The 26,111-nt window shown below is 42.3% G+C and overlaps 1 protein-coding gene across 21 annotated transcripts in view; it reads right to left on the bottom strand.

The window, feature by feature from the left end:
• Positions 1-26,111, bottom strand: part of ARVCF (ARVCF delta catenin family member) — a 247,366-nt gene that overhangs the window by 69,925 nt on the left and 151,330 nt on the right. For all 21 annotated transcript variants that reach the window (XM_077187730.1, XM_077187728.1, XM_077187729.1 and 18 more), the window contains 3 exons: positions 17,261-17,419; positions 8,038-8,648; positions 818-1,317 (listed from right to left, as the gene is read on the bottom strand). In XM_077187730.1, the coding sequence (XP_077043845.1) occupies positions 818-1,317; positions 8,038-8,648; positions 17,261-17,419 (1,270 nt within the window). The remainder of the gene's footprint in view (positions 1-817; positions 1,318-8,037; positions 8,649-17,260; positions 17,420-26,111) is intronic.

Below are 26,111 nucleotides of genomic sequence, written 5' to 3'. Positions count from 1 at the left end.
TGAAGAACAATATCTTTCTCCTTACTTTAAGAGCTGACATACTTTTCCACCCTTTCCCACTTAATGGCTGAACTTTGAAACTTGGCATATACTTTATTGCTCTTTTTGGATGATTCCCAAGACTAAGTTCAAATAAAAACACGTTAAATAATGGAGCTGTAAGTGCTTGAAAACTCCCTGCAAATTGTGCATGAATTCAGCAACCTGAAATTTAATTCTCCCTTTTCCAACCTTAGCAACAAACAAATCCATGTCCAGATTAGCAAAAGCAGACTCTATGCTCCCTAAAATCTGAGTTTTCCAGCCCAGAAGCTGCAACTTTTATACAGCCACAGAGTCCTCGGCACCAGGCTGGAAGGGTTCCTGACCAGACTGACTGTCCTCTAAATATGAGGGAGTGGGGACATGGCAGGAGGATTGTTTTATAAGAGATTAACAAAGAAAGATTTAACTCAGTGTATCTTACCTATCTAACACATGCTGAGGGCACTGCACATTACCTGTCAATGGAGCAGCTGTAACTCATTTCAGCTCCAGTACCCCAAAGAACCTGGTAATGCATGCCACACCCAAGGAGCAGCACCCATCCCTCAGCAGCCAGGGAATCCCAAGTGCACCACACACACAGAGATGATCTCAATCCCCTCCTGACGGGCATGTGTCAGGCTCTCACTCCACAAACGTGGTGCAGCTACAGAACAGCTGCAGCCAGTGGTCTAAATTCTCCTTCAGTGCTGTAACCTCCAGGAATTCTTGTTCCTGGAGCTCAAAGAACTGTTCTAAAGACTAATTCATTAACAAAATCACAGACACTGACCTGTAATTAGCTCTCTGACTTCCATGTCGTTTGTTTTTCGCAACAGCCTGATCAATGCAGGGATCCCATCACAGTTCTTTATGGCCACTTTGTTTTCATTATCCTTCCCATAGGAGATGTTTCTGAGAGCCCCGCAGGCCTTACGATGGACCTCGGGCTTTGGATGATCCAGCAGGCCCACCAGGATGGGGATGCCCTTGAGGTGCCTCACGTCCTTTTTGATTTTGTCGTTCTCGTAGCACAGGTGCTGCAGGTAGGCGGCGGCGTTGGACTTGACGGGGTCGATGGGGTGGCTGAGCATGGCGATGACCTCGGGCAGGTCGGGGTCCCTCCAGCGCGGGTCCTTGCGGATGCTGTCGATGGACGGCGAGCGCTTGCCCAGGCGGTCGATGCTGGCCATGCTGCCGCGCTCCGGCTGCGCCAGCGGCGCCGCGTAACCCCCGTGCAAGTACGGGATCCTCTCCTCAACCATCTCCGTCTCAATGGGGTCATCGTAGCCCCTGAGAGAAACAACGGTCCCAGGACAAAGAAAGGGGGAAAAAAAGAAAAACACAACGCACATTTAAACACTGAATAACTCGGAGTCAACACAGAGATTTCACATTTCAGCCACGAGCAAACATTTTAATATCACAAACATTACTGGGCAGCATATTTACAGTTTTCAATAGTTTATTTGGAGTAACTTGAAAATTAACCATAGCTGAGCTCTCAGCAGTGATGGGACTCCAGCACAGTGTTTGTTTGGCTAGCAATGAAATGATGACAGGAACTGCAAGCCATCAAACAGATTGCTTTCATTTTGGTCACTTAGCAAAGCAATTACAACAGAGCTGGATTACATTTAGTAGGAAACACTGATCTTCATTAATGCTGCTACTTCTGCAACAAACCAAAACTCTAATTAGGGGCATTCAAGGCCTGGGCAGGGACCACAGATATATTTCAGCAAGTCTGACAAGTTCCACTACATTTCCATGTTGATGCTCAGACAAGCATACTCTAAACACTACTCTTAATCAATATTGCCATAAACCACCCTCTTATAGATGTATTTTTTCAAACCAGCAGCAGCCTTTTGCCTTACAGTTTTTTCCTAGACAGGTTTGCTACTGTCTCAGTATTGCAGTTAGCTCAGTCAAGCAAGTGGTTCTAATTGCTACAAAATGTTTCTTAAAATCTTTCATCTAAAGCACTGAGTGATGTTATTGAACCATTTCTGCTGTCATGCTGAAGTATAGGCTATTAGACATCAGGAAGAAAACGGAACTTGCTGTCATCCCAAAGGGACTGATAATTAAACTGGGCTCTGGGGAGAGGAGCAACCAGAGGTGGAGACTGAACTTAGTCTCGTACAATTAACGCTTTTAATGTTAAAAGTGCCTCTCCTGACTTTACGTTACTTTAATTGCTGTTCTAAACCATAAACTGAATGAAAGGATAGAAATGGGCAAGTATCCAAAACCCAGAATGAATCTGAAGAAATCCTTTTATTGATGCAGTTATTTGTATATGTATAATTCAGCAGTTGCTCTACACAGTAATTTACACTCTCTGGACAGTTGTGTTTTCTGTTACAGAACAAAGCTGTTTCCATCACTCCAAGCAGAAAGCAACAACACTGAAACAATTTACGTCTGTGAATGCACACAGGGCAGAAGGAATAACAAAACCCCTTAGCTACTCCTGAAAATTCTGTTTTTACAAATGCAAATTTGTGATAACCAGCATTAAAACTGCAACAAATTCTCATTTCTCAAACCCATCCTCATGTTAAATTCTATTTCACTTCACAAAAGCAGCAGAAGATTAATTTTAATAATTGCACAGCTGTTCCTTGCTTGACTTGGTAACTCACAATACAGAACATCTCAGTCCTGTGAGCTGCCCACAAGATAACTGTGCACCACCTCAATTACACCTGCACAATTAAGTTTCTCTCTCCTCCTCATCCGTGCAAGTACACAAAGATAATTGCTGTCTTGGGATGCAGTTTGTTTGCTTTATTTCCACAAAGCCTTCCAAACAGAACCACACAGATGGGCCAGTCTTCCTCATGTTGTATCCTCTTCTCTTTGCCACACAAAGCTCCTTGGTCTCATTACATTTGTCAAAAGAAAACTTCAGAGTTAGAACTTCAGATGCAGCGCTGTCATGACCAAAGAGTACCACACAAGTCTTGTACCAACAGCACTAATTTTAATTGTCAATCACTACTTATTAAATATGAGTGGAAATACTTGAAGTCAAGAATTTATCATTAAAAAGAAAAATTAAATAAGATGACAACCTTGCTTTAAAATAAGACAGCATCTCTCAACAATCGATAGAGAAGAGGATAAAAACAAAAACCTGCACTTGCTGGAATTACCCCTCACAAGCCAGATCCAACATTCCTCTGAGGATGAAACAGTGTTGAGAGCCACTGCTAAAGCACCACTGACATAACTCAATGACTGTACCTGGGAGCAAAGGAAAACACCTGTACACCTGAGCCTTGAAGACCCCAAATCATTATGTAGGAACTCAGATCCTGTATGAACCTAAGAGGTGTACAAGGAAGACTCAGCCAAGGCAAGTATCACACTACTTCAGATTCACATGACCAAATACACTGATCAAGGCTAGGGAAGGTTAAAAAAAACCAACAGGGGAAGCAGTTTACCAAAACAGGTCATCCATGTGCAGAGGAGCAGAACAACTGCTCAGGCAGAGCAAGGCAGAAGTGCCACAAGCCCCATCACCTCACCTTTAACAGAGGGCTGGAAGATCATACTGGCAGAGCAAGAAAGCCAAAAGCAAGAATCTATCAGGGCATTAAACACACCCTGATCATCAACACATTTACACACTGGGTGAGTAAAGAAATCCTCTTTCTGAGTCAGATTGGTGCAGGCTAAATGAGATTTTTCACTTACACATCACTGGAGCAGCTTGGCTGGGAAGGAAAAGCCACTTGACACAGAACAGGACTACCAAGAGCCTCAGCAGATACTGCTCTCAGGAGACCAAGAGCTCCCTACTCTCAGGACTGAAGAGCTCTGGTGCTATGCCAGGGGTGCTGACTGCAAGCATCTTGCCTTCTGTCTGTCTGCAGCAAGGCAGCCGAGTTTTTAGGATAGCATGGGTCTCACTAATCACCCGTCCCAGGGAATTGATCAAAACACATTCTAGCATAGTTGAAAACTGGGAGAGAGCTTGTGGATTTATCATCTTCCTTATGGCTTCAACATAGGCACATTTGAGTAAACAGGTGAAGGATTTAAACATTTAATCCTCAACAACTTCTACAAGTGTTACATTTTTTACAGTTTGCAGCTGGCATCTGCTTTGGATAAAAGACCAGAAAGGCTCAGGATTTCAGCAGGAAACTTTGTGCCAAACACTGAAGAGGAGACAAAGACTTTGCAGAATGAGATTCTACTTTTGCCAGGCTCTGTTCCTGGACAGGATACACAGGGGGATTCAAAACTGGAGTGAATCCTCTGCTGAGACAAGCCTGAGTTAGGGGCCATATGGTTAAAACACCAAAATCCCCTTAACTGGAGACACCTAAGAACTCAATTGATGAGCTGACTTGCGTTGCCTCCTGCCCCATCAAACTCTGTCATTCACCACCTTCTGCAACCAGAATATTATCAAACTGAATTCACACTAAGGAAGACACTCAGAAAAAACCCAAATATTTTTCAAACTGACCACATTGCTTGCTTCACCCTGTTCTGCCCAGGCATGTCCATAAAATCCTGCCCCAAACTAGACAACATCCTAATGTTGCCCATAAACATTTGGAATGAGTGAATGTAGGCCAATAGTGCCGACTTAAAGTTTTATTTACAATTACAAGCCTTTTTATTCTGTACCAAAAAAAACACCAGAAGAAGAATGAGACTGACATGTATGGTGTTACCAGCACTCTCACTGCCAATACACAACAGCAGCAATAGACCCAGGGGTAAAGGTATTTAATCTAAAATCTGGCTCATTTCCTGGTAATAATAATTTGGACCGTGAAGTTACCACCAAATACAGTCTCAGTATCTTAAATCTGGCTTCTGGCATAGATAATTTAACAGTAAAAAACTGTTTTGTTGTTGATTTAGTCAACATTAAAAATTTATATCCTGTCTAGTCTGGAACAGTAACACTCCAGAGCCCTTAGGGAAAACAGAGGTCCCATGAATGCTCATACAAGTGCAGAATGCAGTGGTCTACTCTGGGAAGAAATCACCACCCATGCAAGGAAAAGCTGTACAGAAGTTACTTAAATCAGTAAGATGAATTATGACTTGCCATTTCTTTCCATTTCTTTCTTTGTCTGTGCTTATGTCAATTTAATGATTAAGAAATATTCAAATAGTAGTAGGGAAGTTTTTTGTGAATAAAAGTATTCAGTACTTCCTGCTTCTCTTGCAGAAAAGGACTGTATATAAAACACCCAGCAGACAGTAAAATTAGATGTTTTTAAAAACTATAATAAAACACTTTAGTATAATAAAGGGAACCTAGCAAATGAAGGAAAAAACGGCACAAACTCAATTAAAGATGTGTAAATACCTTCCTAAGTAAACTTGAGTAACATTATATCAATACTATATACCCCAAATTTATTATGCAACCTGACTTACACCAAACCAGAGCATAACTGAGGGGAAGAACAAGAAGTGCCAGGTGCTCTTCAGAAACTGATGTATCTCACATGAGGAGAGACTCAGTATGAAGGAAAACAAGAAAGCCCAGCCACAAGCAATGATGAGCCAACAGGGGGAATATTTGCCTTTGTGCATTTATCTGGATTTGGAGATGTTTGGCACATTTTTCCCCAATTTAAAATGAAATATAAGTAGCTTAAAATGAGGCTGGTGATGACAGAAGAAAAGCACAAATAGGTATTTATCTCTGTGATCAAATGGAGCAGGCAAGAGCTGGAAAGAACAATCTGTACTTGTAATCCCCCTGCCTAGGACCCCCTCCAGACACAGCTGGGCTCCTCATCACACAGGGAATCAGACTCACTAGCACAGATTCCCATGAGAAACCTCCACTCAAGCCCTCTCAGAACAGGAACTGACAATAAGGACTCTTATTTTACCTTTAAACTACTCCCTAATGAAGCAGCAGCTACTGGGAAGAACATGAGACAAAGGCTCAGAGTCATCAGTGCAGGAATTCTGCTCAGGACAGGGGATGCCCAAGCTGGAAGTTGATGCAACATAAAACAGCATCCAACAGAGATGTTGTTAAACCTGCTCTACACATTCTAACTCTTTGAAATCAAAAGTGACATCAATTAATCACATTCATTTAATCATTTTCACAGAAATAAGAATTTTAAAAAACTAGAGAGAAATAATAAATTAGCAATTACCCTCATCTAGTACAAAGCACTACTTGTAGTCTTTATTTTCTTGCAGATCAGTAGCATATCTGAAATGCAGGTTTATTGAATTGTTCAAGTATTTCTTTGAAATGTCAAAAAGTAACTGCTTATGAAGAGGCCCTCATACAATCTTCTTATGTTCTCAACAGCTAAAGTTTGCTGCCACAGTCAGGCTAATTATTTGTCAAAGCCTCTTGATCACATTAAATATGGAAAAAACCTCATAGCAAAAGAAACATAGAAGAAAAATTATGAATTGGTCCTATCCAAACTGCAAGGAACAATAAATCAAAGGGATGTTTAATAAAACCACGGAATTTTAAAATGCAAATGGGTAGGTTCTAAGAATATGTTTAATTATTCATTTTGCATACAGTTTGAAAAATGCTAATAAAAATTTAAAAGCGTTGAGGCCTGACTTCTTTTATCAAGAACTGCAAACTTGCTTAGTTCAGGGAAGCACAAATGCAAGTGTGATAGATTGAGCAGGATTCTGGCACCCACTGGGTGCAGGTATTTCCTTCAGCCCCACAAAACAGGGATGTGATTCCACTGCTAGGAAAACAGGTAAGCCTGCAAAACCAAAGATGTGACAATGGACTTGATGGGTGTTAGGGGAGATATGCCTTGACACCTTTTCACTGGCTTTTTTTTTTTTAAACTCTCACAAGTATAGATGACAATTTGGAAGTGTTTGATTCTAGCTTTGGAATGAACTTCCAGAACAGGGAGGGAAAACAGAGCCACAAAATCATGAATGACATAACATCTCCAAGGAGGAGGACTCTGAGAGAACAAAAAGGCCAACACAAATCCCACCAACAACTGCTGCTGATGCAGCAAAGCCTGAGGTCAGAAATGTTAAATCTAAAGACTGTCTATACACAGAGACAGGTGAATCCAGACTCTTTACAGCTCTGGAAACTATTCTAAATTAAAAGGAAAAGAATGAGAACTAAATCCATATCAAAACACGAATCACAAGGCTATGACTCCAAGCAGGCACATGTAAAATTTGTACACCCCTTAGAAAACAAAGTATTACAAGTTTTTCAGGTCTGTACAAGATGACTTTCAGCTGAGTAACAGGACTCTTTTCCCAAGCCTGGGGGTTCTTGGCTTTTTTTCCCAAATGCAAGAGCACATAGCTGTGAAACAGCACAAACAACTAATACCAGAAAAGATGGCATAAAATAGAACATTCCTTAGAAACTGGGCTGAACCAGAAGCAATTTTTAACGTGTCACTTTAAACACAACACAGATACTCTTTTCTCCCCTTCTATAGGCACGGGACTAAGATCTGTGAGGTTCAGCACAACCTGGTCAGAGAGCTGAGGGTGTGGGGTTAGCACAGGAGCTGGGCTGAGGCTGTCACACACCTCTCAGGACAGCTTGGCATCCCTTCACCACCCGGGATCAGCTCATCTGCAACCCCAACCAGCTGCTCAAAGCTTTTGTTTGGCAGATGTGCACACAACCAGACCTGTCAGGAGTCCCACAGATCACAAACCTCTCTTTTCACCTTGCTAGTGTGGGACAGCTCTGGGACAACACAGTGCATTCACAACTCTTTTTTAGGAAGTGGGGAAAAAAATAACTTAGTCTTCTTGAACAAGGTCATCTTTCTGTCTAAATTCAACCTGAACTAAGCAGCCCAGAAGCACTGAAAGGGTCCTTGGGCCCCGCCTCTCCCTCTCCTTCCATATTTGGTGTGTGTTTTCCAGTAATTTATGGGCTGTCAAGTAATATCAGAATATACCAGATCAGAGAATTTGAATGTACATGATCAAAAGAGCAAAAGCTGCAGAACAGCACTGTGAAAAACAAACAAGTTTTACCTTCCTTTGTGAGGCCTTCCCCTCTCTGGCACACCCGCAGACGTCCTCCTGTTGACAGTGGAGTAGTCTGGATCCAGTTCATACCCCTCATCATCCACTCCCAGGCTGCGGTTGTCATCTTCCAGTCCGTAGGGCTCCGGCTGGAAGCGCTCGGGCTGGGAGCGGTTCAGGTCAACGCTGCTGCTGCCCACGGGCACCTGGGGCTGGGCCACGGGCCCGTAGTTGTCCCTCCTGCTGGGCAGGGTGAAGCTGCCATCGTCGGGCCGGTAGGTGCCCCCGGGCACGTAGGCGTAGCGGGGCCGGTAGCCGACGCCCCGGGACAAGCTGCCGTAGCTGTCCGAGAGGTCCCCGTAGCCGTCGTGGCCGATGTAGGGGCGGTACTGGCCCTCGTGGCCCTCGGGGTAGGAGTCGTTGTAGCTGTTGTAGGAGCGGCTCAGCGTGGACGAGGCCTGGGGGGGGATGAAGCGCTCGCCGTTCTTCAGGAACCTCCTGTCGATGGAGTCCGTGTAGCTGCCCATGGGCGAGGAGCCGTCCATGGCCGGGAGCCCGTCCGGCCCCAGCGGCACCTGCCGCACCGTCCTCGTGGTCACCGTCTTCACCATCTTGGTGACCTGGCAGGAAGCAGCGAGGAAATAAATGTGTTAATGCTCTCCCTGCTGCATAACGTGGTGAGACACGGGGAGGTGGAGGAGTGGAAGGGGGAGAGAGCACCGCAGAGCAAACTCCTGTGCTGTGCCTGTAACACCAGCACAGCCATCAGCTCACCTGTTAGCTTTTGGAATGAACAGTGGAAAAATACTTTGAAAAAAGCACTCTGGGCTCTCACTACCAAATCAAAAGCACTGCAGCCATGTGACAGCACATGGAAACAGCACAAAGTCATTATACCAGTTCCATTTACCCCAAAATGATTTCAGGAGACCTCTGTCCTAAGAGAAAACTTCATCATGTTGTGGAGCCACAGCCTGTCCTCCCACAGCTACAGCATAAATACCACATCACATTCTCTAGTTTAACAAAAATAGAGTTATGTGCTTTTGCGTGATCAAGTTTGCACCTCTGTGTAATTTGATGGAGCTCAAATCTGGCAATAATATTTAGGAAACCATGATCTCAAACAGAGAAGTTTTGGGCTTCAGGATTGTGGACAACACACCAGCTTTCTCTTTTAAGATATTCTTACATCCACCAATCACCACACAAACCCAACAGGAAGCTGTTGTCATTATTTTGGTGACTAACAAATTGGCAATAATGAACACTCACACCACATTGCTTTTGCAATTGCAGCTACCTAAACATCCTAGACAAGCTTGTTTAAAACACTGGAGTGTATCTGCACAAAAATACAGCTTTATCTTTACTTCCATAAATCACATTTCATTTCAAAACAGAATTTGCAAAAACTGAAAATAGCAAATGTCCAGAGGGCTCTTGTATTCAGGGTTCCTTGCTGAAGGGTAAGAACAAAGAGTCCTTAAAACTTTGCAAGAACCATCTGCCTTTGTGGCAAAGGTCTGGTAATCTGTTTAGGCCAGTGCTGGACAAAAGCCACTGCATTTACAAACTAGCAAAGGGCCTTCTTGTTTGGGTTGGTATCTGGGTTCCATCAACTTCTGTACTGCTGTCCAGAGTGACCAGCAAAAGCTCTTTTGGGAAGAATAAAAAGTCCAGCAAATGCCAGCCTATCCTTGGTAGCCCCAACCCCGAAAATATTACTTTAGCCTATAGAAATGTACCCTAATCCTAGTAAGTGCTGACTTTTCAGTCCAACCAAGCAATAAAACAGCACATCCACAAAGATGAGAGGGAGAATCAACCTACCTGACAGCATTACACACACCAGGGGAAGAACACAAAATTGGTAAAAGGTATTTGGGGTTTCTAAGATATTACAAACATAAATAAGCATCAGCAAATGACACTTTTCTTCATTTAAGTCTCAGAATGAAATGCTACATTCAAGGGATATGTTAACCACAACATGTATCCCTGGATTGCTCAGTGGCTCTGAAGTCCAAATAAATATTTTGACCTATGGCCTTCGATTTAAACATTTAGATTGGCAACAGATTAGCCAAGCTACTGCAAAGCAAAATAATTCGACTACATCTCTTGAAATGGCTCCAGACATGTCCTCTAGCCAGATGTTTTCACACAGAAACCCCAAACAGAAAAAAGATTCACCCAAACAGCATTTCTTTTCCTACACACATCTGTGAGCAAATGATACTTCAACATAATGAAGTAATGAAATCCTACAAGACTGAAAGCGGCACGAATGCCTCTCCACCAGCAGTGTAATTAACAGCAACACGATGCTGAATGCAGCACAGCCAGGTACCAACATGACCTCAGTATCTAATTTGAGCCAGAGCTGAAAGATTTTCCTCATCAATACAAAGGGATTTCCTCATCGGGTAAACATCAGGAAAGATGCTATCCTTCCATGCCTCTGAGTCTTTTCTCCTTTTTTTCAAAGCATACATTTTAATAACTGGAAGAAAGGAAACCAGAAACTCAGTATTTATTTAATGACATACAATCCAACAGGGGTTTTTGTTTGTTACCTGTGTACAATACTTCTCCCTTCTGCTCAGTTGTCAGCGTGACCACTGTCACAGCTTTCATAAACTCAGCAGTGAGAGGACAGAAAGAGCTGGCAGTTTACAGTAGCTCTTTGTGAAGTGGATACACACAAAGCAACACAGCTCAGTGTTCTCCTACTGAAGTCAAACAATACTTTTATTCAAAGTACCATATTCACAAGTGATCTTCTAAGAGCAGAAAAAGCGACATTTCTCAGGCCTGAAATATGCGAGTTTTGCAAAGCCATGACAAAACTGGGCCTTTGTGTTCTTGAATTTGGGAACCAGTAATGGCATTAACAGGAATTAAGGTAGATATCAGCAATTTGATGAATCAGAAATGGATACTTGTGCTCAGAAAGGAACAAGGAAGGAGCTTTCTAAATGCCAAGAAGTGCCCTTGCATAACCTCACAGAGCTCCTTCTTTCACACCACACAGCAGCTCCAAGCCCAAGCACTGCCTTTCAGACACGAGCTGCCACACTTGCTCACTTTGTCACCTGCCATTTTTCCTAACGCTGCTAAGATCAGACAATAGGAAGTACCTAACACACCTCCTCTGGCTGCAGCAACAGCACAAAAGCAGGAATAAACTTTGTTCTGCAGGATCAGGTCCACCTTTATCAAAGACTTGCTCCATGTCATTGGTAAACAGGATGAGGTGACAATCATAGAAATGTTACAGCCAGGACAATTGTCTCCAACAGCTGCTACATGTACACAAAAACCACAAAGCCGAATTTCAGATCATTGAAAATCACCTCCTAGACAATGTGTGACCTGCCAGTTACCCTTAGTGAGTTTTTCGCCATGCTCTGGCACTCTACAGAGTATTTACAGAAATTTGGGTTTTTAGTTTAAATTGCCAACAGAATGCAAGGGATTAGTTTGCAATTTATATCTACTTTGCCTTATTTTCCTGCCTTTCAAACTAGTACAGACAGGCTTTCAATGGCTGTGGCTCATCAGAGAGCCACACTCAGTGTGAGGCAGCAGAGCACATGTAAAAACAAGTTTACAGCCTTAGCACAGCTTCACCTCTTGCTATTTTCTGAATGCTGCACCCAGCAGCAAACACAAAGTACCAGGACAATCAAAACCACCTTGGTCAGACACATAAAAAGGAACATTTCACTCAAGCATTGAAGCATGCATTTCTCATAGTATAAAAGCACTCAGTAATGCTAAAGGTGTTATACTGGGGCAATCAAACAGAGCCATTTTATACTTTGAGAGAGAGGGAGTATTTGTACTCATGCCTCATTTGTCAGGCAGAGGCATTGAGACAGAAGATTTATCATGTGATAAACAGATTTTGCTGCTGACAGGACAATAAAGGGAAGCTTTTTGGCAGCAATTAGCCAGCACACAGATGAAGGTCCATTTAATGAAAGGTTTCCAAGCAAAAGAAGAAACCCAACCAACAAACCAAACACGTTTATTTCAGGAAATCCTCCTCAAGGGAATATTTCATTTATATTTCTAAAAGAACACAGGCAATCTTGAGCAGCTGACAGCACAGTAATCTTCTCTCCCAACATTTTTGTGGTTTCCTTAATACTGATGCATTAGCTGGACAGAATGAAGCTATTCCAAATTCCAGTCCCAACAGACTGCCTTATCTGAGAGACACCTGATCCTTCAGATGCACCCAACCTTAAAAAAGATTTTTTAGCATCAGTTCCTCACTGTAGATGTGCTCTAATAAAAAAATGTAGAGTTACAAGTTACTTTGAGTGTAATTTGACTTCCTCTGTTTACTTTCCATCCCTAAAGAAAACCTGTGTAAAAAGGTTTTTTCAGCCCAATGACAAATCAAAGATGCTCAATTGTTTAAATGCCCCAATCTTGGAGTACCAGAGGAAAGCTTCAGACTACTTCCCTATAAAGAGCAAGATTTCAGCCACAGGACCAAAAAAAAAGAAAAAAAAAAAAAAAAAAAAAAGAAAAAGAAAAAAAATTCCAATTTATTTAGTAGTTCATGCTCTCTGCAGCCAAAATTTTGTGATACTTCAAGTCAGTGCTTTCATTGCTGCTCTCCACACCCCAAAATCTGAGTATACTTCAGGTTTACTGACCTTACCATTGTTCACCCCACAAATAACAATTATTTTAGTAAATAATTCCCTTACAGGCCCCAGGATAATGGTTTCACTAATTCTGTTTCTGGAAATACATTTGCCAATGGAACATAAAGGAAATATTCACACATTTGAAGCAGCTTCTGTATTCTTCTGTCCCTTATCCTATTTATCTAGGAGGATGGGAGAAAAAACATGAAACTATCCAACAACTGGATTTACTGGATGCATGTGTACATGGTACAAGTAGGTGCCTCACAATGCTCAGTCCCAGAGGAGTAAAGACAGTACCAAGATTTCTGTAGAACTGGGTTGTCATGGTTGGATGCAGTCATCTTACCTGTAATTCTGCCTTCCATTTTGTTTCTGAGGTTGGTTTTGTTTTGCCTTTAATTTATTTAAAATAAATTAACTGCATTATAAAAGCTGACAGGGATAACAATCTTGTTGAAACTCTCATAAACCAAGAATCAGCTGAGAAGGAATGCAGGAGGATCTGAGCATCCTGACATTTCTGTGAGCTTATTTTTGAACTATGGACTGTAAAAATTTATCAGCCCATGCAGGTTGAAGCTATTACCTTTCTATTAAATGCTGTGGAAGAACTCACCCTGCAGGTTTCCAAAACAACAGCTGAAATCTCTCCCCTTCAATTTCAAGCCTAGTATTTCACATCTTGAAAGGGCCCTCAACTTCAGCTAAAATCCATTCTGGCTCTATTGCCTAATTCCTTTGAATTTCCTGCAAAGTTCCTAAGAACTGCCTCTGGGGGTACCTGGCACCAGCAGAACCTGGAGTTTTGGTAACAAGCACAGGTGTTAGGCAGTGGGAACAGCAGTAAATCACTGCTGGGAGCTGGACCTGCTGACTATTGGAAAGCTCCAAGAAAATGAATGGACTACAAATTAAACAACTTTGTATACAGATTGATTTCCCACTTTGCTATGATAAAACATCAATTTCAATGAGTAACAGTGACCTACATATTGCAAATCTTTTGGCATTTCAAAGATAAAAATTAGAGGTGCCTGGAAAAAGAAAAAAAGTGAACTTTGACACAAACATCTAATTTGCTTTACTGAGTTCTCTTGAGCCACTTACAACAGGCTCCCTTTAACACCTGGCAGTGCTCCAGCCAGCAGCAAGAAGTGGAAGTCTCTCCCCAAGGTGACTTTCACTGTTTTAGCTTGATGGGTATTTGGCTTCCAGAGATATTATAAAGTTGAAATGAAGTGTTATCTGCTACATCTTTTGTGCAATGAATGCTATGTAGGGACTTAGTATAACACTAAAAGAATAACAGGTAGGGGAAAATTACCCAGAGATATCTCATTTTGAAAAGGCAGATGTTCTCTATTTAAAATATGTCAAATATTAAATTCTATTACGCCTCCTTCCTGCTTCAGTGCTACAGGCATTTTCAAAGATGAGGGAAAAGCAAAGCAAAACTGTCAATGCATCTAGATTAAGGTTGTTTACTTAATACACTATTGAAAAGAATAACCTCTATAAATTATGGGTTTGAAACAACAGGGGAAGGAACAGAGAATAAAGGAACAGCAGCATCCAGGAGCATTCACGTTTACAGCCTTTGCGGTGCTGCATTTCATGAGGAAGAATTTCAGAAGCATTGCTCTCCAGCAAGCTAGAAATTCACACAATTTAACAAAAATAAGTGATAATTTCCTTTTAAGAATCCAAAAATGGCATTAGGTTGACAAATCCCCACATAAACTATCCAGCAAAGAAAGAATACATTTGAAAAAAACATCTCTGGTCTCTTTGGCTTTTAAAAAACCATGACCTGTGTTATTTCCTCTGTCACAGGAAGTATCTTATGCCCCCACTTTCTCTGCAAGAAGGATATGCTGGAGATTGTGGCTGACACTGTCCAGCAGAGCCCTTAGTTATAGACACAAAAACAGGTTCTGAATCCTTCCTTAAAGGGGCCTGGAGCAAGCAGAGCAATGTGGAGCATGAAGGGCGATTGCTCAGAGTAAAAAGAAGGGCTGAGCACAAACCTACCTGCCCTGAGCACAGTGTGACCATCTCAGCTTCACACACTGGGGAGTCTGACAGGAGATGTGAGGATTCCCAGCACAGGAAATGCTGCTCCTCTACAAGGGCACAAGTACCACCTGCACACTGAATGCAAGGCCAGATTCATGTGGGGTGCTTTGGTTTGGGGGGGATTTGTTAAGTGTATTTTCAATTTCTTTAAATCTGTGAGGCAACAGGCAGAGACACAAAACTGCAGTTTTTGGGCTCAACATCTCCTACTCCTGCCATGTAGGATGGCCAGCAGGGGCTGCATCTCCCATGCCAGTGAGATTTCCTCAGCACCCTCCTCTGAGCAGCAAGGTCAGAATTCTGCCACTGCACAGAGGTACCAGGAAACTTCATTTTCTCTGTAAGGCTCTCACACATAACAGCATGAGCTATGAAAGCACCATGATGACACCTATTAGAAATGATTGTGTCAATGACAATTAACTCCAGGGCAATTAACTGATGCTACTAAACCCCAGTGACACAGGTTTCATTTTCACAGTCCCTACCAAAACAAAATGCAAGTTGAAGACCAAAGTGATGTAAAAAACTTGTAAAATCTGACCTCAGATTAGTATCTAAGAGCTGTTAAATCTATGCCTTTTTATCACAGCAAGGAGAAGTCAAAACAAAACCATTTCAGAGGCAACAACCCCAGCAAAGTCTCAGCAGCTCTTCTGAGAGTCAGGGCTAAGCCAGGCTCTGTTTTGACATTTCAGAATCACTTTTCTCAACAACTGGGATTTTAGTATTTTTTTTTGTTGGTCCTTGTAGCAATGAATTACTAGGAAACAGCTCTAGGTAGTACTTCAGCTGCAGTCAGTGGCATTATTTGAAAATACACAAATTGAGAGCAAGACAGCTCCACATTCCACCCCCATCCTGGACACACTTCAGTGCCTGCCATGACCTGCAGTGGCACAAGAAAGCCTTGCTCTTTGAAATGGAACAGTAGCTCCAAGGTTGCTGTTTTTTCAATTTTTCTTTCCCATATGCAGCCACAATGGCTGTTTTGAAGCTGCCACTGTGCTCTCCTGTGGGAAGATGGAAAAACAGGAGGTGCCCCCCAACCCAGAGGAGAAAATCACACCTCTGAGCCATGACAAACACACAGCTTTTATCAGTGCCACAACTATTCCAGACAAACTACTTCACTCCATGTGCTCCTGTTATCTAGGTGAGGCATGGCCTCACCTCTATTTTTACAGTCATAGCTATAATCTTATGCCCTTGCAGCCTCCTAAAACTATGCACTACTATTAGTACATATAAAAAGGTGTCCATCCCCACTGTAATTTTATCACTTCCTTCCTGCAAATAACAGTTGTTGCTGCCACTAGAAAGAAAATAGCATTTCTTTCATGTAAGTCACAAACTAAATACATTAGATTATTTGAAAAGCTAATAAAAATGTGGGGGTTTTTTGTTCATCTGCTTTTATTTTAAAACCTTAATCTCCTTGTAACAATCAGAAAATAGGCCAGTTATATTTACCTTGTAACTAACTGCAACAACTATTAAACCAGATACTCAGTTTAATATCAGTACAGGCCTACTGACCTCAGGAAACCAACATTTATTTACTTCAACTTGAGGATCTGATGTCCTGAATAGATATCCTAGAGGACTGCAAATCTGAAACACCAGTGAAAATAAACACTGATTTACACAGTGACCTCTCTTCAACTCCTTTTAACACAGAAAGCAGTTGGACAATCTCCTCCCCCCCCTTTTTTTTTAAAATCAGTCCTGTTTAGAAGTTTTTAAAACAGAAATCACCCTTAATCTCTGTAATGTTTCAGTGTCACTGAAAGCATGCAAGGCAGCCATGAACACACAGCATCTGCCCAACAGAGACTGTAAAATTACCTTACACAAGAACAAAAAGATATCAGGAAAATTAGAACACTTGCAACACCCATAATCCAGCCAAACCTGAGGTACAGTCACTTGAGAGCACACCCAGCTTTCCCCATGCATTAGGAGTAAGATGCCATTCACAAGATTGCTGCAGGTTTTAAATGCTATGGTGTTATATACATAGGCTGTTTCTTGTTCCACAGGACAAAGGCATAATCATAATATAATGTTATTACAGATTGTCACTAATTTAAGACATATTTTCCTCAGCCAGGCCCTACCAACTCACCAATTTTTGTTTGCAGGGCAATGCCACGAACTGCTTCAGTAGAATTAAGTGAATATTACAAGAATAAGCAGCCTGAGGAGGGGTTCTGGTGTTTTTGTTTGGTTAACCTGGGTAATTTCTACTGTTCAGTTCACAGCTCCATGAAGAGCAGTATCAGCACAGCTGATAGGGAGCAATCTAGACACAGAGGTGAAACTGAAAAAGCCCTGAACTCAGCTCTGCTGGCAAACACGATGCTCAAATCCACTGAGGATCACAATAGCATGATTGTCATCACTCAGGCTACTCCCTGCTATTTCTACTCCATGATTAGATGGCACGTTGCCATTTCCCTCACTGGTTGTTAACCTCTCACCTTGGTTTCAGTTCTCCTTGTGGTTCCATCTTCAGAAGTGACAATAGACACGTGGGAAGTGGGAGTGCCTGGGTCTTCCTCCACTGTAACTGTCTCTTCCACCATTTCTTGAGGCTCTTGCATCATTGCTATTGAAGTCTGGTTACTGGGGCTTTGTTCCTATAAGAAGAAGGTAAAAAAAAAATTAACTTCTCACTTCTACCATCATGGTGTAACTATTCCACAGATTTCAGCTTCTTTGATTGAAAAAAACCCAGATTTTAACCAACAATTTGCAAGCAGAGATTCAGAGAAAGGAGTATCTCCTGTCAGACAAGCTTGCTGCAACTGTGCTGGTATGGCTGGGCTCAGTGCAGCAGACAGAAATCATCTGAAGCATCTATCAAGTACTTCATATTAACAGGCAACAGACTAACAGACTATCTTAAATTTAAATCTGCTTTAAGCTTTCTCAATGCCCAGCATAGGAGGAGTGGAATTTTTCTCTGCAAAAACACTCTTTCAGGTCTGCAGTGAACAGGCCCACTGGCTTTTTGAGCAGTTAATCTTACACACCACTGAAAGTTTCTCTGCATTTGATAAAGTACACTCAGCTGGAGACTAGAGAAGGCTATAAAACATCAACACCTACAATTAGACACCTCTCTCAAACTGCCCAAAGCGACGATAATGAAACAAAAACTTCCTGGCTAGAGATTAATTCACTGAAATGCTTCCCTTCCTACATCTTCACTGAGTCTGTAAGGTCTAACTGGCTACAGGCTTATTTAAATTGATAACAGATAGACAACATAATAAAATCTAAACAGAAAGCAGGGAGATCAAAGGCAGGTTCTTGCAGAGATACTGCCTAAAGAGAACACTGCTGCTCGCCAGCACCGGCATCTGAACCTTCCTTTTTCTTACGCAATTGTGTGTTCCAGCCCAGAAATCAGAGAAGCTCCCTTTGGAAGATGAACGTCTTTCAGAAGTTTCCCAGCAAGAGGCCAATAAAGAACCAGCTTATGCACTGAGAACTCAGACTTTTGCCCAGCATTATGAATCCTCAGCCATGTTACATGAAACTACAAACTGCTCATTTCATTACAAGCCCTGACAGTATCTGGCTACACAGGCTTTAAAGCCAAAGCAGGGCTTCTGCTGGCACATCCTGTCAAACAGACACTCAAAGAACATCCTTTATTAAAGACTATATATGCACACACATATTTTTACACGCATATTTTAAAAACAAAAACAAGAAAATCCAAGAATGACACAAAGCCCAAAACTGCAAATTGAACACACTTTGCCAACAGCAAACTCTGGACAAATCCACTCTATCTTTTCACATCACAGGAAAACAAAAAGGCTTGGGATGAAACTGTTGTAATAGAGGTGCTCAGCCTAACCATATAAAGGTTTAAATATTCTCCACATGTGAACAGCTTCATCAGCAGGGAACTACAAAACTAAATTTTGTATAATTTAGAAAAATTGCATTTCAACCCAGCTATAGCCTTTGCATTTCCCCTTTTGCTGTGCCATATGACATTTTGCTGCTGATGTCTCATTAAGGTCCACATTTAATTCTTGCATGATCTATTATTTCTCTTTAAACAAGCTGAGATGCCCCTGCCCAGTTTTCCTTTATTTACAGCTGTATTTTGACCTTCTGGAACTCAGACTTCAGTAAGAAAGCCACTCCCATTTTCAGGTAAGCACTAATATTAACCAAGACCATGACAATAAGCCTTTGCCAATCACCTCAGTCAAAATGCAACAGAGACAGCCTCCAAAGGTAAGGCACAGAAGTGATACAAGCAGGCACTACTTCCATTTCTATTGAAACCACAGAATAACTCAAGTTACAGAATCAATGTGAATAAGGTTTCTGAAATCCTAAAGAAAATCACTCCTCCAGTCTGCAGGACTCAAACCATTAATGGCAAATAGCTTATGATACATGCTGAATTCTTCATGGTAGAGTTCAGATGGCACATCGTGCCTTCTGTGCATGGCTTCAGAAGGGGAATTGCTCCTGCAATAAATACATTATTCTCTTCACATTTTTCTTGAAGATACTGTGTGATAACTGCAACTCCCTTTCTCACACCCCATAGTGAAGCTTTCCTGCAAAGAGAATAATTTACACAATACTGCAATAGAGTAGAGACTCAGAACTTTTATTCACCTTCACTCAACCAAAGCTTACCAAGAACAAAGAAATCAGTTACATGTAGAGGGTTTTTGCACAACACCTTATCCCTGTAAAGCTCACCACTGCTTCAAGGTGGGACTTTCTCACTCCTCTCACACATGTATGTACACACACAGCTCATCCACCACCTTCATTTCCAGCTGCATTTGAGGTGCTGGCATCTCTTTGTTCCCCTCTAGACTTTATACAGGCAGCCTCTGTTTTCTGATAATAAACCCGAGGAGATGGAAGGTGGAAAGAAATATTTTGTTCTTTGAGCTTTTGCAATACTTTTATAAAAAAAAAAAATAGAGAGCCTGCCTTTGTGTTCAGACTGCCTGTGGGCAAAGGAAACCTTAAAAGCTAGGCACTTAAACATGAGCAAATAGCAAGCTAGAGCATATTGACTTTAAATGAGCATTGTGCTGGGTTTTATCCTCTGGCTGCTTCTTAAATGAAGATTCAGGCAGATATGGTACAGATCTGCATTCCTACAAGAGAAAACTATTGTTAGCAAGAGACTGTCCTAGGCATCAGAGAGGCTAAAAGCTTGGAAAGCTCAAGGTAGATATCTCAACACAGACAGGTGCCCAGCCAGCACCAACTGTGCCTTCCTTCTTGCTGTGTGAGCTCCTGAGGAACGCAGTGAGCCAAGGGGACAGCCAAGGGGACAGCCCGACACCCAGCTCACCCCTGAACCAGGTGGTTCTTTCATCTCCAACCCAGTCCTTTCTCTACATTGTTAGCTTGGGGCTGTCACAAGTTAACATTAACGTAGAAAAGATGCAAAGGTTTTGTTATCTGCTTTTAGACGCCATCATTAAGGATTTTAGGTCATCACAAATTGCAGAAACTGGGACACACTACCCCTTTCAACTACTTCCTCTGTGCTCAGCTTCGAAGCCAGTATTTAGGACGTTCTTTTTTGCTAAATACACCTCAGGATCTCAGGTTCCAAACATTTGGCAGGTATGCCTAATTATCCAGAGTAAACCACAAGCTGCTGGATAGGGCTGGAACACGACACCTCTAATGAATAATCCAGTAGTTCCCTGCCTGCTAGAAGGAGGTTATTTCCAGTTCAAAATAACATATATTCATTTACCTTACTGGAGGCTTCCAAAGCAAAAGCAATGAGATTACAAAACTCTACCAAATTATAGGAACAGATTCCAGTGCAGTTATTGCATGTGGTGTCAGTAGTCATGACTCTTCCTTTTACTTCTGCTTTTTTGAGACCAAATTAATCCTATCCTGTTGATTTGTACTTGCATCTCCAGTGTGCTTTAAAAAAGCCAGGCTATTTACAACACAAAGCAACAATCAATTTACCTCCAGCCTGTAAAAGTTAAGCGCAGATGAAACAGCTAAAGACCTTGTAAAATAAGCAAGAAACATAAAGTAACAGTAATTCTTGTTTTGTTAAAGAACAGTGATTTATCATTTAGGGCACATATCTCCTAGGGCTTATTTTGCATTAGACTACTATAGCTTCTGTAATCATCACCATTTCAATTCCTAGCGTTGTATTTCCATCAAAGTAGCTATTTTATATCTGTTTTAATAAAAGAATAACCTCCCCCAGGAGGATCAGACATCCTACTTCAAGACAGTAAACAAAGTTTTTTATTCTCTGCCTATGGAACAATTTTAAACAGTCTGGAAATAATATAAAATTGCAGGGGATGATTATTTCCACTAAAACAGCCTCTCTTCAAGAACACTGAAATCGTGTACATCAAATCTTCATTGTCCCCAAGACCTCCTTTGTTCTAAAGATTGCAGTGCAGGCTATTCCAGCTACTCCATACTCCAGGCTACAGTCACATACCAGATTTGAGGGTTTGCAAAGCACAAAGGCTGGATTCTACATCAATGGACATACTTGTCCTCAGCCAACCCCAGCACAGACAAAGCTCAAGTGTATCAGCTCCTGTGAAACACATTACAAGTCTGGGCATAATTAATGGCATTGGACAACAATGCTAATTGAATTAAATGTGGATTCTCTCTCCTCTACTACTCTTTAAATTACTTGTTAAAGCTTCAATCTCTGTAAAGCATGAGATTATTTCTAAGTGCAAAGCAAGAGAACACTGGCTCTGCTGGAGTCAAGGCTCAGGCTGATACTGTGCCCCAATGGTCTCCTTCCCACTCAGGTCTGCACTTCCAGCTCAGCCATGTCCTCAAGCTTTTATTTGCTGAAGGCATGTGAAGAAAGACACAAAAGGCAAATCTGCAGGAACACAGCTGCTTAAAAAAAAGTCTGTCTAGAGATCTGCATCAGACTGGGACATCAGAGAAGAAGGAAATCACTGATGGAATTTGTTGAATTTGGTGTACTTGAGGTAGACTTTTCTAATACAAGATCAACTCCAGCAGTTAAAGACTCTCAAATCTGGTTGATTGAGAGTTGACTCTCAATCCCTCCTGCCTTGTCAGAGCACCCTTCTTTCACCACAGCCTCAAGTTCCCTGCTGTGCTCTCTGCCCTGGTTTGTCCTGAGAGCTTTCTGTGCATCTCAGCAGTGCCAAAGCTGGATTCCAAGCTGAGCAGCTCGTGCCCATCACCGAGCCTGTGTCCACCTAAGGGGCAGCAGTACAGGAAAGCATCCCACTCTTTCTAGTTTGCTCTTCAAAATCAAGTGAGCCCTCACACACTGCAGTGCTTGCACTACTGCAAGGCAGAGCACCTTCTGCAAGCACGCAGAGACCTGAAGTTCAGGGACTGCCACAGGCTGTTTCCCCCAGCTCAAAAAGCACAGCAAGGTCTTCAGCACCAAAGCACAAGTACACAGCCAGACCTACCCAAATTCTTCATGTCTGGGGAAACGTGCCTAAACTGGGACCAAATGATGGCACACAAGCAGGATGGCTCTAGAACAACAAAAAGCACATGGACCAGCTGGTACTGAAACCCAAGCACACATGATGCTGGAAGGCCAGTCTACAATACAGAAAAATGACTTAAATATGGGAATACATAAATATCTACTTCGCTGCAGATAAACAAACCTCCATTTAGTAAACTTACTTTTTTGTTTTCTCATGTGAAATAAAATGTGGGGTTTACATATATACATATATTTATGTATATGTATGTATACAATGGATTCAGTGCTCTTCCATGTGAACCCAAACACATCAACCTATGAGAAGGCTCAAAGCTCTGCTGGAGCTCTGACAAGCTCTCCCCTAAGGCTGGTCAGTTCAGAACAGAAGGGAAATGTTAGCCCCAAATGAAAGCAGGCTGTCCTGGCACAGGGTACCAGAATGAACTCAGCCCCACACCACAATGCACCAACTGTTTCCTGAACACTTACACACTTCCTTTGTCCTTCAGAAACACACATGACAAGCAAGGAACAAATAATGCCAAGAGCTTTTAAAGCACCAAGGTTAAAAGGAACATTTCAGCAACTGGAGAAAACCCTTCACTACGGGAACTCTGAAAAGCCACAAATAGGAGCGGGTTTTTTGGGAAGCAGGCATGGTAATTCACCCTTTGAAGGCATCACACCTTTCAGGGAGAGCAGGAGGTGAAGGAGAGGGAATCAAAGCCCAGCCAAGGCCTGGAGCAGCAATATCCATCCCTCAAGTACAGCAGGACACACTGGGGCTCTGTTCAGCCACGCGGTAGCTGCCCATCAACGGGCAAATCCAGCGCCTGCCCCACGGTCAACAAAGAGCCTTTTATGCTATTTTAAACAATCTGAAGTGTCTCAGTTAATGGAAGACCGGGCAATTGGCCCTCAACTATTTCTAATTGACTGGAATGATGGATGAAGCTAAAGGGAAAGCTGACCCACTGAACTTTTCCATACAAAGCTAGGAAACTGAAGGAGATTGTAAACAGTTTATAAGAACGAGAAGTGGGAGAGGCAGAATCCCAGAGGCTTTGCTCCTCTCAACCTGCTGTTAAATTGTTTCAGACTAAGGAAAACAAAAAGCTTCAAGTCTGAGCAACAAACAAAAAATACATGGGAAGGCCTAAACAAATAGAGTATTTTTCCCATGCTCTCCTCCCCATTCTCCAGGAGCTGTTTAGCTCTGCCATGCAAGCTGGTCCTTTGAATCAGAAAGGGCAATTTGTCATTTTGACAAGGTGTCTCTCAGGGCTCTCTATTGCCTTGCCCTGCTTTTCAGATTGACTGGGTGTTAACCACAGATGTCAAGACATTACATCTCAGTCAACTTCAACTGATGGGATGATATGCACTTAAAACCTACATGTTAATCAGTGCCACTACATTAAGGTAATGCTCAGGAAACCACGCATGCCCCTGGATTTTCTGAACAAAACCATCACTAGCAGCTTTGCACTGCAAAGGGCAAAAGTGCTGCAATGTGACAGAGCTGTCTGCTCACCTCAACAGCTCCTGGGAAGGAAGTCTGAGGACACACAACTTCCAGATGGGGAAATGGATGAGTAATAGGTTCAAATTCACACCATCTAACTTTAGGCAGCTTAGCAAGGTATCTAAATGCAGGATAACTTAATTCTTTCTTGTTAGTCAAAAAGAAGAGAAGGAGTCTCAGAGAACAGAACTTGCACAGACTAAATTACTTCCCTGAACATATCCAGCTCTTGCCATTGATTCTGCACAGAAATTATATCAAGTGCTTCAAGACAGCATTAAAGCTGGAGGATGAATCCAGGCCTCAAAGCCCCAGTGTAAGTACTCTGTGTAGAACCTAGAATTGGACAAGGGTATCACAAGTCATCATTCAGTCCCTTAGTCATAACCCTTTTTCTCCCATTAGTTCAGCAAGATCAAGTAGTAAAATAGAAGCACAAGCCATTATTTGTAATATGAAAACTATAAAGGACAAAAAGCAACCAAAAAGAAAAAAACGAAAGCCAGAAAAAAACAAACAAAAAAAACCCCACCAAAAACCAAACCCCAAAAAAGAAAGAGCACCTGGCACACAGGGCTCTCCTTCCCTTAACTGTGAACAGCATGGCCAGTGTGTATCTGGACAGCCTGCCCAGTAGGAAACTGAACAGGAAATGACTGTTTCTCACCAAGATTTGTACAGAGTTCACTGCAATTTGCCAAACTACCTCCCCAAGACAAATACAATGTAAATCTGCATGCCTAATCTTTGACCAAACCCAAACCAGATCTGACCTGTTTCCTCTCTGGAGTCTTTCAGATAAACTAACCAAGGCTAAATTAGGGAAATTTTTAGTGGGACAAGGTTACATCATGGATTATAATTTTCCACCAAGCTTTTTCCTTCATCTCCACCTGCTGCCTCTACAGCACTGGCATTAAGGGTGGTGTGGGATGACGAATTTTACATTCCTTTCTGCAAGACAAGCATTCAGATTTCATTTCTTGCAGGCCCCACAGAGTTTGGATCACAAATTAAATGGATGCATGTGTTACTAGAGATCAAGTCCACAAACTTACATGCACATGGGAGTCAGAAGCACAAGCTAGGTCCTTCATCTAAAACAAAAAAAAGCCTGTCAGTTTGGCAGGTGAGAGCAGGTTTCTTTCTGCAGTCTGTGTGTCCCAGACACTACCCCAGCCACCTTCACACATCATTAGTGAGTTCAACCAAAGCCTGCCAGACACAGCCAGTTCTAGGCTAACACACACACGCCCACTTGCACTGCTACAAACTACCTTAGAGAATTGCTTTTAACTTCAAGGCAGATCTAAACCATCTCTGCATTCTTTGAATTACGACCAAGGCTGGAGCATTATTTGAGTGTCCTAGGAGCCGTATCAGATCAGTGTTAAATTTAACTCATCTCCTCACCTACCCACAATCTTGCTGGTAGATCTGAACTATGCCACAAAAATGCTTTTTGTGGAAAAACACACAACACAAAAAGCAAAAAAAAAAAACAAACAAAAAACTTTTCTAATCCTGAGGGAAACAGAACAAACAGACCACTGATGATTGTTTAAGCCTGCATTCCAAGAAAGCTGTTCCTTAAAATAAATGATTTCTCATTCTAGGGAATACAAAGCAATTGACAATAAATCCAATCACCCCTCTCACCAGGACTGTGCCTGCCAGTGTCTCCCACTATTAAGCCCCAGAGCAGCTCTGCCTGGCAGTGAGGCAGCAGGACTGTGGCAGCCCAAACAGCTCCCCAGGAGATGACCCCTGGTAAATCACACACTGCTTCTTCCCTCTGCACCTCACCCTGTTCCAGTCCCCCACAAAAGCCATGGTCTGCACGCAGCACAGCAGGAAGGGGTGAACACCTCTGACCCAGACTGGCTCCGGCTGCTGGGCAACCCCAGGGAGCAGGAAAGGGACAGCAGGAGAGGAACTGTGCAGGAGGGCCCTGGATAGGTACAAATCCATTGGAACACCAAAAGACACAAACAAGTCAACAAAGCCAAAGGCTGCTCTGACTGCTGTAAATCTTCCAAGTGGAAGAGATTCCAGCAGAAAGACAATTTTCCCAAGTGCAGTGCAGTTACTGTGCTCTTTCAACTACCCAAGAGAGTTCACTGATGGTTTTTTGTCCAGCAGTCTGTTTATTTCACACATTTTCTGTTTGTTCCCTAGGACTGACCTTATTACCCCTACTTGTACGTGGCCAGACCTCACACATTGGGAAGAGGGCAAGGGCCTGTGCTAAACTAGCAATAAACAGTATGGAAAGAAAAAAAGCAAGGAAAAAACCAAACCAAACAAAAAAAAT

The sequence above is a fragment of the Agelaius phoeniceus genome, chromosome 18 (assembly GCF_051311805.1).
Source record: "Agelaius phoeniceus isolate bAgePho1 chromosome 18, bAgePho1.hap1, whole genome shotgun sequence".
Taxonomy (NCBI): domain Eukaryota; kingdom Metazoa; phylum Chordata; class Aves; order Passeriformes; family Icteridae; genus Agelaius; species Agelaius phoeniceus.
Note: the sequence above shows the minus strand (reverse complement) of the source record. Positions and strands in the feature narration are given on the sequence as shown.